At 39.2% G+C, this 10,443-nt stretch overlaps 1 protein-coding gene across 3 annotated transcripts in view; it reads right to left on the bottom strand.

Moving 5' to 3' along the window:
• Window positions 1-1,570: 1,570 nt before the first annotated feature.
• ZDHHC21 (zinc finger DHHC-type palmitoyltransferase 21) overlaps window positions 1,571-10,443 on the bottom strand; it is a 41,979-nt gene continuing 33,106 nt past the window's right edge. For all 3 annotated transcript variants that reach the window (XM_053370639.1, XM_053370643.1, XM_053370641.1), the window contains 2 exons: window positions 4,327-4,370; window positions 1,571-3,847 (listed from right to left, as the gene is read on the bottom strand). In XM_053370639.1, the coding sequence (XP_053226614.1) occupies window positions 3,715-3,847; window positions 4,327-4,370 (177 nt within the window). In that variant the 3' untranslated portion in view covers window positions 1,571-3,714. The remainder of the gene's footprint in view (window positions 3,848-4,326; window positions 4,371-10,443) is intronic.

The following is a 10,443-nucleotide window of genomic DNA, read 5'->3' as shown; positions in this document are numbered from 1 at the left end:
CCCGCCAACTGCCTCGTTTACAATTATTAATGCTTAGCATTGCATGAACATTATGCACTTTTCAACTACTTCAATTCAGACATCCAAAAATTAAGAGATTATAAACAAACGGCACAGATGCAAAATAAGAGTAGAAAGCTAAGCAGCTGCCCTTGTCATTAAAACACATTTATTTCCAACTAATCTCTCAATTTATTATCCTAATGTTATGTTTTAGATCCACCAGGAAAAGCATTTCCTAGGATTTAAATCTGGGGTTTAGTGGTTATGAGGTGACTCCACAGAACTATCTATCATTATGAAATGGGAGGTAATATTACAGAGCAGATAGCTAGTCCAGTTCCTTTAAACTGATAATTTCATAGCGTTTTACTAGGGGATGGACACTAAATATTAGAGAGAGAGAGAGAGAGAGAGAGAGAGAGAGAGAGAGAGAGAGCGCTTACAACATTTCATTGAACTTTTACCATTTCAGTGGTCTGCTTGGATTTCGTAGCACTATATGCAGAACTGGCAGGAGTTAACCACCTGAGAATTGACAAAGGTTCAATCCCTAATACATCAGATGATGTTGCAAGGACAGATATTGACCACTCCAGGCAGGTTTATTACTAGATATGTCAGCAAAAAAACCTGCCAATCTCTGAGTGTCAGAATGAGCTCTTTGTTTTTTCTTTTCTTTTCTGGATACACAGGGACTGTTTTTCCAAGTCAAGTAATATAAGACATTTATTGCACCATCATGCATCAGAATCTAAACATACTTTCTGGCACAAATCTCAATATTCAAGTATGAAAAAGTGACACATAAAAATACCCTGAATCTTGTTTTCTGAAGTTAGAACATTATTTTTATTCGAGGGTGGAATACCATTGTCATTACATAATTCAACCAAGAGAGGGCACTTTGAGAACAAGAGAAATAAGGATATCTCAACCTCGAATAGTATGTATAGAAACTTTTAGAACGACTGGGACTGTTTTTCTGATGCATTCAAAATTATCTTAGATTTAGACTTTGCACAAAAGGCATGCATTCATAACAGTACCTTAGGCGGTAGAATGCAACAGGCATTTAACAGACATCATTACTGCTTCTGTCCCGAATTTGATTTTCTAAATAAATAATAGCAATAACATAACTGCATAGAGCAACTGTTCCAATTGATATTAAAAGGTGCTAAAATGGAGTTATGGAAACCAGCACACAAACAAGAAAAAAGGAAATTAAGAACTGTGTTCCTTAAAAGGGAAATGTATACCCTGATTCTGTCAAAAATCTGAATGGCTTCTGTGACTTTTGGAAGACTGGTAGCTCATCTCTTTTCTTAATCAATTTGCATGGAACATTTATATTAAGTCACTTATTTAAACTTTCCTAATAGCCTAACAGCAGGCTTTCTCAAAATGAAAGGACCAGAGGGACATTTCAAAACATGAAATAATTGCTGTCATTTTTATGGCGATGCGTGCAGAATTACCAGAATATCCCATTTTTAGAAGAGGCTGGAAGCTGGGGAAGGGGGCTGAGGAAAGGACTAGCCATTTCTTCGCTTGCACTAAAACTGCACTTTCTTACTTACTTGGAAGTATTTGCTAGCAACCACAATGTAATCAAGTTTATAATAAAGTTACATCTCTGTGAGATACAGTTTAGGATGTCTAGTTCTGTTTTTGTAGGACAGATCTCCTATCCGACATGAGTCACTTTAACCACATGCAGTATTTGCCTGCCCAGTACCACGCAGGCTGAAGATTGCTAGGGTGCAAAATCTGCTTGCACAGGTGAGCACCTTTTATATGCAAAAGTGGAGCACAGATCATGCTTCCATGGGCAAAGCGCTTATGCTGAAATCTGGGCATGCGGCAACTTTTGAAGAACCAGAAGGCGTTTGCTTCCTTTGCCAATGCCACCTGCCTGACTCATGTCTGATAGGGCTGGTCGTGCAGCAATCAGCAGCACAAAGGCTCAAAAGCGGGCCGCCGAAGGGAGAGCTGCACACACGCTGTACCTCGGGACGGTTACGACACAAGGTTTGAACTGGCTGACAACAGCACTCGAAAGGAAATAGATACGATAAGGCGGAAAAGCACCAGGACAGCAATGCTTCTTTACCGGCAGTACAACTGGGGTTAAGCCAGGGTTCTTGCTGCAAACTGTGATGCTGTCCTTGATTTAGTGCACTGCTGCTATCTACACAACATTTCTCAGAACTGTTTCTCTGGATCAGCCTTCTGAATAGGAAGGATCCTTTTAATGGGGAGCTATTTTGCTAATTTTTATTTTATTTTAAAGAATTTACCCATCCTCCTGATTAGTACTTGACATAAACCTGAAATCAACACCAACATAGATCTTTGACTCGGATTACCGTTTGATCAGGTCTAATATTGCCGTATAGGTATGCCTGCTTCATCTCGCTTTTAATCACCAACTGCAATTTAATAAATTACTACGATCTCATACACACTTAACTATTGTTTATCTTTTTAACATCCATATTTGCTATATATAAATACTATTTTTAAAAATATATCCCACATATATTACCCAACCTATGCACGCTTGTGATTTAAATTCTATATATTTCTAGCAGTGACTATACAAAACAAGTATTATTTCAGTGACAACACAGTATTTTATATGTTTATATTAGCTATATTTTATACCGATCAGAAAAACCTATAGGTATGATCCAGCCAAAATTAAGCAGTGCAGTCTTCTGCAAGTCTGCTTGGAAGTAAGTCCTATTGAGTTCAATGGGACTTACCCCCCAGGTAAATGTGTTGAGGATTGCAGCGAAAACCCACAGAAACACATGTCATAATAAATTTGTTAGTCATTAAGGTGCTATAAGACCTTTGGATATTTTTGCTGCAACAGACTAGCACAGCTACCATTCAGGAAACCGATGGGCAGGTGGCTCACATGCCCCCCCCCCCAATTAGGATTGAAGAGATGCGTAACTTTGACTCGATCATGCCTAATTTTAAAAAATACACATCTACCACAAAGGGCTAATTATTGCATTTACAAAAATCAGGAAAAGAATCTTTTTCTTCCTTTTAGACTTAGGGCTGAATTCTTCTGCTTTGCTTTACACAGGAACAATAGACACTTTTTAAATATATAAAACTGAGGACATAAGACACAAAATTGCCCTTGCTTTAAAAAAAACCCAGTGTTAAAACGCCACCCTTTTCTAGAGATGAACTGTTCAACTGATATCATGCATCATAAATAAAAGACAACTTTGTGGATTTTAAGCCAGGTAAGCAGGAAAAGGGTCTTGCCACATAATCTAGTAAGTATTATTGATTAAAAAAAAAAAGAATGAAAAAATTCAAGGCAGACAAGACACTTTTGAAACCTATTCATCTATGTAAAACATATCACACTGTCCAATATAAAAACAATTTTGTTCATAACTTTGTACATCAGCTGTGTTTGTTATTAACCTCAAATATTAAAGTAATTCCTCTAAAAAGCTAATTTGAAAGTAAGTACACTTTAAAAGTAAACAGAGAAATGTGCATTTAATCCCAATACGGAATCAAGATCATTATTATTAAAATAAAGCCTGGGGCACATTGTGACGTCTAAGATTGGTGGGTAGATTTTAATTGGCTTGAGGACTGTCATGGTTCTATTATCACAAAACCTGCAACACACTTCCAGCATGGAGGACCCATCTGTGCCCACCATCCATCTGTTTAGACGTGATTGGCAAAGTGGTGGGGAACTCTCAGTGGTCGCCTTTGCCTGAAAGGAATAAACCACAGGATCTTCCAGCGAGTGCCAAAAACTTCTGAGAAGGTCTGCTGCCATGGCTTTCGGGGTCTCGATCTACAGACGACAGCATTATTAGTGAAAGACAGCATTCCCATGGTGCACTTCAGTCAACGAGAACAATGCAGGTTGGCTGGGGAGCCATTACTTGACTCTGATGAATTGCATCCCAGCCACTACAAGAGCAGCTTTCCTTTCACTGCAGCATGCAGATGAGATTTAACTATGAGAAGCACGCACTGCATCTGTATCAACCAAAGGCAGCCTTAAAGCTACGGCAGCCCTCGTGATCCGCACAGTGTTTGCCAACAAAACAGAAACTTTCTCTAGAGCCCATGCTTTGAAAAGGCAGTTTTGATGGCTTTAGATAGGAAAGAATAGTCTGGTGTTGTTTTTCGCTAAAGGGTCATACGAATCACGGCAAAACAGGGCATGCAAGGCTTTCATCGGTGCCTTCAGAGTTTCCTAAATAGACAACCTTTAACTGTATAGGCCCCCCCATTAAGCCTTTAGCACATCAAAACAGAGATACTTACATGTCTTCGCAACAGTTTGCCAGTTTTTCTATGCTTGTAGTGTCCTGTTATAGAGAAGACATTCTTAAGCATTCCCTCGCACAGTGAAGATTGGAAAATAATTATTCCTGCAAATGCATATATAAAAGAACATACATACAATGTTCTAATTCATGGGTAGGCAAACTAAGGCCCGGGGGCCGGATCTGGCCCAATCACCTTCTAAATCCAGCCCTCGGACAATCCGGGAATCAGCGTGTTTTTACATGAGTAGAATGTGTCCTTTTATTTAAAATGCATCTCTGGGTTATTTGTGGGCATAGGAATTCATTCTTTTTTCCCCTTCAGAATATAGTCCGGCCCTCCACAAGGTCTGAGGGACAGTGGACTGGCCCCCTGCTGGAAAAGTTTGCTGACCCCTGTTCTAATTGCATTAGAGATATTTAACACGTCTTACAGAATGAATATGGATATTATTCTGTAGCCAAAGCCAGTGCAAAAAAAATAAAATGAATGCCACGTGAGTGAGATGAAAAAACACCTAGCAATAAAGGACAATGGGAGAGGGTTCACCTCAGCAATATCTCTCTCAAAATTACAAATACCTAAATACAGATGGGTGTTTACTCCTGCTAGATTCAACGTGCAGTTAAAATAATTATTAAAACCAGGCATTCCGTCAGGTAAGAGCTTGCTCCCCTGAAGAATGTAACTTATCATCCCCTATAGAAGAGATATATGAATAGCACCACTTAAAACCAGTGGTAAGACAAGTTTCCCATAGCAAAGGTCACAATCTTAAAGTGGTTTTGAATGTCAATCACCCAGTAGAAATCAGCATTTATTGCTTGCCTGCTCAGGTGGGTGAAGATTAAACACCATATAAACATAAGCAAAAACTTCTGTCTGCATTTGTGCTTCCCCGGTCTCTGTATAAGGCTGTCTATGATTACAGCCCAAGTGAATTTTATCACTTATTTGGTAAAGTGGCGCGAAGAGGTTTAGAAATACATGAGAACTGGGGTGTTGCAGAAGTTAAATTGGAATCTACCTGTAGCTCTTGGGATGATTTGTAGTAAAGCAGCAAGGATTTCTGACTCCCATTTTTCTTTTTAAGCAACAAAAGTAACAAAATTACTTCCCCACCAAAATTAGGCTGCTCAAATGAACAGAAAGCACACCAGGAGCAGATGTTTGTGTGCAAAGATTGCAAGGTCAGTTCAGCTCTGGTATTGAAAAGAAATTCCCAAGCTCAAGAAGTCTTCAAAGACACCTTGTTCTCCCATCCTAACTATGTATCTTTGGCACCTGACTCTCACTGGTAGATCTTGGGGTTCTAGTAAAAAATAGATTATCTCTGACAGGCCCAAAGCCTGCATTAGAGAGCTAACTGGTGTGCAATTGTTCACATGCTCTTTCTATCAGATATTGTACTGCGAAGATTTTGGTCTTCCATGAGCCCCAAGAAGGCAACAGGGTAGATATCCAAATGGATAAAAAGAACAATACATGATAGTATAATTTCCATAATATAACTGCAATAATCCTATTGTGTTCCTACTGTAAATAAAGAGGTATGTGTACAAATAGCAAAAAAAAAGCTTGACGACATTGCTAGGGTGGGGAGAATTAAACCAAATTGCAATAAATTGCAATAAAACATGCTCATATTTTCAAAGCCAAACTGATACGCTGCTCTATTTTGCTAATTCAGAACTTCTTCTATTTTAAAATACCTCCCTATTCCAGTAATATCTTTTTTTTTCTTTTCGGAATCTGAATGGGACTATCAATAGCCTATTTGATATTCAAAAAGGCTGCTCAGCAACCTCAGCTGAACACCATGAATAGAGGGATGGAGAAAAGAAACTACTGCCCTTTGAAAGTTAAATATGGAGACAGCTGAACACATGAAAGCAAGTTTGTCTCTCATCCACCTGCAAAGTTCTCCTACCAAGCAGATGGGCGAAATCTACTTTCAATGTGGAGCGAACTAATTTACCTTATGTGATTTTTTTTTTTTTGGACTGCAACTGAAAGTCAAGCCAGTAATTTGGAAGTAAAAGGATTGAAATATCATTCCTAAAAGAGCCCCCCCCAATGTGGAATGTCTCCCCCCTCCCCATTTGTGTCTCATCACAAAGGATGGGTAACTTAAAAGGGTTTTCCCCTTTTTAAGTTGCTTTTACCCATATGAAGGCCCTGATCATTTGGGACCTTAAGTCCAGGGTCACTGTGGGGGGAGGGGGCTGCAATGACAATACAGGGGCTGTTTAAAGTTAGATTTGTAAAACAGTCTAAATCATAGAAAGATTTTGCCATTCACAGTTTTGTTTATGACCATGTGTAAGTATTCGAGAGAAAAATCAGCAGCAAGTACAGAATACGGTGTCGGTTTAGTTTTAATTTGTGCAGTCTTCTTTTATATAAAGTGTAAAACTTGTAACTGCGCTAAAATTTCTCCTGCCCTATATTTTCATAACAGATACCATTAACAGTAAAGGGTGTTCTCTAGTGCACTCTATGCAGTCTTCATTTGTCACACTAAACCATGGTTTAGCACAAGCCACAGCAAACCATGGCAACATATACTTCCCCTTCCTCTTCCTCTGCAGATAGAAATAGGACTTTTTGTTTTCCCTTAAAAGCAGCTTGTTCTTTGATCCAAACTGTAGGTCATGGTTTACTAGCCATAGCTAACCACGGTTAACTTTCAAAAATCAGCTGTGGGAAACACCACTTAATGTTCAACCACAATTCCTTTCAAGTTGCTTTCAAGGCAAAAAGAAATACCGTATTTTTCTGTGTATAACACGCCCCCTATTTTTTGGGACTTCAAATTAAGAAAATGGTGGGAGACTTCCCAGAGTTATTCAGCTTTTTTATGGGGGAATGCCCAGACTTGTTGAGCTTGGCAATCGGTCACCCGCCTGAACGCAGCTGCCAATCGCATGCCTCACAGAAGACAACGATCGTCTGCCCAATCGCCAACAGCAGCCAGAAATCGCCCACCCAATTGCCGCGACAACAGCCCTTGGCGCATACACCAGTCACCTGCCCAATCACCACTGTATATCTCCTACTCATGGCTGCCAACAATCACCCGCCCCCCCATGCACTACCCTGTATAAGACAACCCCAAATTTTTAACAATATTTTTAAATAAAAAACCCTTGTCTTATACACAGAAAAATACGGCAAGTTTCAATCCTCAGTCATCCTAAGGCTTGGAAATCAGATATGGGGAGATTTAATTTTGTCTGCATATATTATATATATGGCATGGGGGGGGAGCGGTTGAAATATATATTTACACACATTGGGGACAGAGTGACTTTTGCAGCTGTTGTTAAAGTTGAAAAACAATGAAGCACGGAGCAATGGATAAATTTCTGGAACAACAATGGGATATCAGCTCCGCCCAAGGCATGGTGGATAACAGCAACAACCATGGGAAAGAAGGCCATAACATCTTACAAGGACAGGAAGAAACACCACGGATAGAATACCGGTAACTGCCACACACAGGAAGAACAAGGATATAGTTTGAGTTCCTCACTTGCAATTTTATGAATCATTTAATGTGAAAACACGAATAGAAGTTATTAATATCGCAGTTGTTGTATGGGGGGTTATGATGATGACTGGAATGCAGTGGAAATCAATAAGATTTTGGAATGCAGAAATAAAGCAAATAATCAATTTATCAAATCTAGCACGTGGGAGGCCACTTTACCTAAATTGCATAATTCGGTATTTGAAAGATTGTTATTAATAATTGTATTATAAATCGGTATTGTTATAATGAGGCTATTATTGGTTTGTGATTGAAAACTAATAAAAAATATTATTTCAAAAACCCTATGTATGAGAAAAAAGGAAATATATATTTACACACAGAGTCTAAGGAAATATATAAGTTAAAATGTCCAGGTTTTTTTTTTTTAAAGAAGACTGGGATCCTAACAGTTGCATACAGAATGCCAGAATCCACCCAGTTTTCATCCTTTAGCTCCTCACTCTTCCTTCCACAAGCTGTCCTTGATGACTGAGAGACATTCCAGAGGGAACATTTAATAAATAACAGCAACAAGTATAGGATTAGAAGAAACAATGGCCACAAACGCATGCACAGAAATGGCTTCTGCTTATGCCCAGGATGTTTAGATCCCTGCCAAAAGAATTTTTTTCCTCCAGCATTCGCCATTTAACATTTTAGAAGCAATATGACATAAATGCATCTTAAAGGCAGGAAGTGAAGTTAATTCGAACAACGTGGGAAAAATAAATGGAAAATGTAGGTAAGAATTAAACAATTATTCTGAACAAGAGGAAAGTTTGATGTCTAGATGCTTAGCTCTACTTGTAAGAAGGTACAGATGGGCAAAGCCTATGTTACATTCATATCTCCCATCCCAGCTATACAGCAGCCCTTAACAATATTGATTGGTTCAATACCAGCTCAGAAGGTATGTTTCACTTTCTGAATTGCCAATATGTCCCGTGGCGTTTCAGCTTTCTCTAGCAATCTTGTATCTAAATAGTGACCCAGAATGACCTTGCTTAGCTCAGTACATCTCAGGAGATCACAGCTTGAAGTGGGCAAGTGGGAATTCTTGTTCTTTCACTTAATAAGAGCACTTCCTGGTAGACGAGTTGCTTTTCATCTTAATGTCAGTAGTTAAATACTTAAACATTCTTGATTAATCCTAGATCTTCAAGGCTTGTTAAATGAGCCTCTTATACCAATGAATCGGGAATATTTGAAAGTAGGAATCGTTAAGACTAAAACATTACCGCCCGATTTTCCCAGATGAAGCATTGGATATGGTAGCAGGCAACTATCAAAAACTGCTTTGAAAAAAAGTTCAAGTGATTGACTCATCAGCTTGCTTGAGAATTCTGAACCCGAAGAGATTTCATGGGATGGATCCAAGTTGATTCAATAGCTCCAGATGGCAATGAATGAACTGTCAGAGAGGAAGGAGCCATCCACCAGGTTTCCTCAAGGACCAGTGCTGGGCCCAGTGCTGTTTAATATATTCTACAAATGAGTCAGGAGGAAACTCAGATCTACAATTGACGAAAATGAAAAATGGAGAGCCCAGATAACAGGGTACTAGAATAGGAGTACTTGGCAAACAAAATACGCTTTTTTATTTAGAACTCATAAATGCACAAGTGAAAGACTGGGTGCCAGGAAGAAGGATGTAAACGTTATGCTGGAAAATGAGCAGAGACTGGAGCTCTAAAGTTCCATGTACTTTATAGAGCTATATAGATAAATACCCAATATAACAAATTATGTTTTGTTAACAACTCTGCTTTCAGTACTCTAGACCGAGTACAGTCGTACCTCGGAAGTCAAACAGAATCCCATTCCGGAACTTCATTTAATTTCCAAAACATTCAGGAACCAATGCACAGCTTCCAATTGGCTGCAGGAATCTCCTGCAGCCAATCGGAAGCCGCAGAAACCGCGATGGACGTCCAGGTTCCAAAGAACGTTCATGAACTGGAACATTCACTTCTGGGTTTGCAGCATTCAGGAGCCAAAATGTTCAACTCGCAAGGCGTTCGACTTCCGAGGTACGACAGTACTGCTAGACTGAGGCCACAAAGCAGATCTGGGTCTGATCAGTGCCTGCATGAATAACTACCCAATAAACCCACATGGATATGATTTGGGTTCCAGGATGGATATTCCTATAAGAAAAAATCATTGAATAAATAAAAGCCTAGCACTTTTAAGCCCCATCCAGCATATTTCTGGGCAACAGAAAAATATTCACAAGGTAGAAAAAAATGGAGAAGAGCTAGAACTTAAAATAGCTTTGCAGGCACATTCTAGGTGGAATAAACTTTGATATAGCTCACGCAAGTAACTGCATTGGATTTTAGCCTTATATTCCAGACTTATATTACAACTCCCATGAACCACAGCAAGCATGGGCAATGGCCAGGGAAGATAGTAGCTGCAATTCTGCAATATCTGGAGGGCCAAAGGTTCTCCACACTGATAGAAGTGCAATGTTAGCTTTGCTTCATACACTGCTACAATTATTTAGGAGCAAATAGCAACAACATTGTAGCTTTGTTTAGCAGTGCACAATTTAAAGTTCAAAATATGTCCAAGCC

This window comes from Podarcis raffonei, chromosome 17 (genome assembly GCF_027172205.1).
Source record: "Podarcis raffonei isolate rPodRaf1 chromosome 17, rPodRaf1.pri, whole genome shotgun sequence".
Lineage (NCBI taxonomy): Eukaryota > Metazoa > Chordata > Lepidosauria > Squamata > Lacertidae > Podarcis > Podarcis raffonei.
This window is presented reverse-complemented; position numbering and strand designations above follow the sequence as displayed.